Here is a 4,438-nt window from a genome sequence, read left to right on the forward strand (position 1 = left end):
TCTGTTAAAAAAAAAGTGAAAAAAAAAGAAAAAAAATGGAAACTCCAAACCTTTTTCTGTTTTTCAACGTTTTATTTCTTGATTCCATTTTTTTTATTTCTGTTTATAACATGTGATCTTTGCTTCCAACTATAATGGAACAAAATTCACTTCCAGTCAATTTTTCTTGAAATAATTTGTCCTTAATTTGAGAAAACCAAGAAGGATTACATTCCAAATGAAAAAAAAAACACTCTATTATCTTATTTTAATATATTTAAATCTATTTAAATCCTCATATCATTAGCAGATTATCTTATTTGCCCTCTCAAATTAAGGGAGAACTCACTCAATCTAAGACATTTGTCCCTAATTTTAGATCAGGTTTTGCTGCGTTCCTTTAGAATGCTTTTTTTTGTGCTCAAACAGACAAATGAGGGAAATAATCTGTGAAATATACGTCCTGTTACTGATCCTCCTTTGGATTTTGGTCGTGACTTTAACTAGCCCGTTCCAACCTATGAGTGTGTCAGAATGAACGCTGTTGGAACACGTGTGTTCAAGCATGTGCGTCTGTGCTGCAGAGCCATCAGTGTCCTACTGGGGGAGCAGTGGAAGAAAATGCGAAGCGAGGAGCGCCGCGTCTTCACCCTGCAGGCCAAAGCGCTCGCCGACGAGCAGAAAAGGCTCAACCCCGACTGCTGGAAGCGCAAAAGAACCAACTCTGTGAGGTCACACAGACGCTCACGGCTCCACCTGAGGTTTGGGAGGATAATATCTGACTCAGCTCTTTGTTTTCTCGTTTTTTATCAGCAGGGCTGCCAAGGAAATCAAAGCTGAATCGAAGGAGCATGTCGGAGTACAGACAGAATCAGAAGAAGAAGAAGAAAGGAGCCTTGTACTGGGATTCAGTACGTTCTGGTGTTTATGGGATTATCAAAGATCTCAAAGCAGAACAACAAAGTAGAAACTCACCTTTAATTGGCTCCAGGTAACAAGTTTAACCCCTTGAAACATTTAACTAAATGTTTGGGGTTGGGGAGGGGGTGCGCCGCCTTCCTATCAGAGACGAGCCTTTTTCTGAGGAGCAGGTCTGACCACTGGGTGGCGCTCCTATCAAACCAGAGCTGTCCAGGTGGTTCTCTCCTAATGCTTGAACCAGGTGGAGGTTGTGGTGCTGTAGCATTTTAGCCAAAGCTATGTAGCCGATTTCTCCTAATCTACGTCATATGCAATTTATTTCCTCGTCTGTTATTACTTGTATTTAAACTAAGTGTTACGGCACAAAATTATAGGAGATGTATTTAGCGTTAGTTTATATTAGCCTTGTTTTATTGCAGCTTTAGTGCGTAATGTTCATCTGCTAAATTCGTTTAGGAGCTTCTTCATTAATTCATTACCATTTAAATTCACAGGTTGGAGTTTCTGTTCTGTTGAAGGGTTACGCGCCGTCAGTATCGTACCTGCAGTAGATCATTTGGAGTGATGGCGGTCAGCCAGAGGCTAAAGCTAAAACGTCTAGTCCAGACGTCTGAATCCTGTGGCTATTAATAACTTCAGCTAAAAATAATACAGAACTGATTATTTAAAAAAATTTATAAATACTGCAGGTTTTCCACTTTTTTTGTTTTTAAGTCGTGCACTAATATTAGTTTTCACCAAGCATAAAAAGTCTGACTTTCTGATTATGATTTTTGACTTCTATTATTTAATAACAATACATCTTTAATGTTTCAGACTTATTTATTGTTATATTAATTAGTTTTATGCATGATAAAGTCCTTAAATAGCAATTAAAACTAGCGACTATGGTTTATTTAATGACCTTTGCAGGGGTACGGAAGATCGGACTGGCTTTGTTTAAGTATCCACCGTTTTTCCCTCTGTTCAAAATTAAGGAGATTAGGGCTTAACGATCAACCGGCCAATCAGAAAGCCTGTATTTTTAAAATCTATTTATCTTCTCAACATTTTTTTAAGTGTAAAAAAAAGGTGGTTCTTTACAAATAGAAAATTATCTTTTGTCGACATTGTTCAACAATAAAGTATGGAGTGAAGTTTGTTCCATTATTGTTACAAACAATGAATCCATTTTGTAAACTGATATTTGAAAAAAAGTGACATACAGAAATGGACTTTAAAAAACTTTTTTGAGAGTAACTGCTGTTTTCTTTTTTTTTCTTTTTTTTTAATTATTCAATGTAAGTTTCCAAATTTCCTTCTCTTGAAATTGCATTTTACAGATCGCATTCGCCTCACTTCTGGCAAATGCATTTCTATGGTCTGCATGAAAGCTGGCAAAAGTTTTTTTATTGGTGGAGTGTTTGGATTGGGATGGAATTGAAGAAAATGATGAATGAATTTTTAAAGAATCCAATTCATAAAACTCAGTCTGAAAAAGAGATTTGGAAAAATAACGAGACTTTGAAAAACATCCTAATCAAAAAGAGTGACTTTGCTATTATGTTGGGTTGTATTTCTTCAAATTATTTTATTTTCATATCTTATCGTTTAGAATTTTTATTTTTCTACACTTTACTATTATTGTTTTACAGATAAATTTTTTTTTTTTCTATTTATCCAAATCCTCTTTTTCTTACATTAAGTTTTGAAAATTGAAACCCAAAAAAAAAAATTGAAAATGTAAACATAAAAAAAAATTAAAAAAAAAAAAAAAAAAAAATACCAAAAAACCCGAAATACTGCCCTCAAAAAAAGGTTTTAAAAGCCACATCTCGAGAGAAAAATTTTCTCTTTGATATTTATTTACAAAATGCTTTCTTTACTTTCAACAATAAAGGCACAAAAGTCACTCCATAGGGTGACCTGTGCAAACATATAGAAGCAAAAGGAAAAAAAGATTGGATGAAACATGAATAAAACATTTTCATGACAAGACTTTTTAAATTGCTTTTATGTTCTGGCGAAAATATAAATAATTTTCATCATGGTTCTACGAATCCTTCTTCACTTCTTAGGTTTTCATCTAGTTTTGTGTCTGATTATTTGTGGGCTGCTTGTTTCCTTTTTTGTTTTCCAATAACAGGATTAGCAGTTTGAGTTTTGATAAAGTTGGGATTATTTTAGGAAAGTCGGCATACTCTTAGGCTACAGTCAGACCGCAGGCCTTAGTGCTCAATAACGATTTTTATAATTTTTTTTATCAATTTGTTTTTTTTGCGTTGCCGTTCACATTTCCAGATATATGCGACTTTTATGTGATCTCCTGTGTGAACTGCATCCATACAACGCAATTGTCCCACATGCGCAGTAGAGGACGCAATGACCTCACAAGCAAGCGTACTCTGTCTTTATGGAAGTAGGTATGGAGCGCATCTAGAGATCTTTCCCCGACCTTAAAAACTCAATTTTTTCAAGAAGATTAAAACAAAAACTTCTCTCCGCATTATCGTCCCCCATGGTTGTTTTTCTTCCTGCTTCTGCGTAGCAAGACACAGAGTAATGACCTTTAATGGCGTTTTCGTGGGATAAATGTGACCCGGCCGATCAGGCACAGGTCACATTTGAAAAGATCAGATTCGTATCGGATTCAGGACCACATAGGCAAGTGGCCTGGGTCGCATAGGAAAAAATCAGATCTGTGTTGTTCAGACTGTCATGAGAAGATCAGATACAGGTCGCATATGGGCAAAGATCGGATTTAGGTCACTTCAGGCTGCAGTGCGAACGTACCCTAGGTTCTCCGTCGCCCACTCCAGACTAGTCGGTAGCTTCTCCCTCTGGGACCAAGTGACTTCGATTTCTAAAAAGTAGCCAGTAGAAATACCTACGGCATGCAATATAATGACTGCTGATAACCCTTCAACAGAACCACACATCTACAGCTTTGGCTGTCTTTTTAAAGGGATCCACAACTAGCTGAATCTAAATATGCTGTCATTTTAACATAACTTAAACATTTTTAGTGATATGTAAGCTAACCTAAAATCAAAATCAAACCATAATATAATGAACAACTGCTTGAAGTGAAAGTGAAGCATCTTTCTGTCCTGGTAACACATCAGGTTCTTAATGCTAATTATAAACAGCCTCGGCTCTTTGTAGCATAGCTCTCCATCTGGGTTAGCTTCTCCTAGCAGCAGCAAAGACTAGGGTTGCCAACCGTTCCTTGAAAAACAGAATTGTCCCGCATTTAGTGGAAAAGGAACGCACTGGGTGGAAAAAGTCAACGATAATGAATATAAAGCAAACTGCAAATATGCATCTAATTCACTGCAGATTTTAGTCAAATAGTTAAAAAAAAACCATTTCACACAAAAAGGGGGGCTAAAAAAATTACCAAAACATATCTTCTTCACCTCTTGGGATTTCTACATTCTCATCCATATCATCACCCTTCTGTTCAAACAAAAAATGTTTAACGTTAGTCATTGCCGTTTAGGCTAAACAAAGCTAGCGCTACCGGACCTAGCGCAACAGGACCTAGCGCAACAGGACC

General features: G+C 36.5%; 1 protein-coding gene across 2 annotated transcripts in view; it reads left to right on the forward strand.

Annotated features, from left to right (window-relative positions):
• LOC107087087 (HMG box-containing protein 1-like) overlaps positions 1-1,710 on the forward strand; it is a 10,053-nt gene extending 8,343 nt beyond the window's left edge. The window contains exons 11-12 of one of the 2 annotated variants that reach the window (XM_015378451.1): positions 564-705; positions 793-1,710. In XM_015378451.1, coding sequence (XP_015233937.1) covers positions 564-705; positions 793-819 — 169 coding nt within the window. In that variant the 3' untranslated portion in view covers positions 820-1,710. The remainder of the gene's footprint in view (positions 1-563; positions 706-792) is intronic. The other variant, XM_015378452.1, reaches the window with a different exon arrangement.
• Positions 1,711-4,438: the final 2,728 nt, after the last annotated feature.

The sequence above is a fragment of the Cyprinodon variegatus genome, unplaced genomic scaffold (assembly GCF_000732505.1).
Source record: "Cyprinodon variegatus isolate N-32 unplaced genomic scaffold, C_variegatus-1.0 Scaffold172, whole genome shotgun sequence".
NCBI lineage: Eukaryota > Metazoa > Chordata > Actinopteri > Cyprinodontiformes > Cyprinodontidae > Cyprinodon > Cyprinodon variegatus.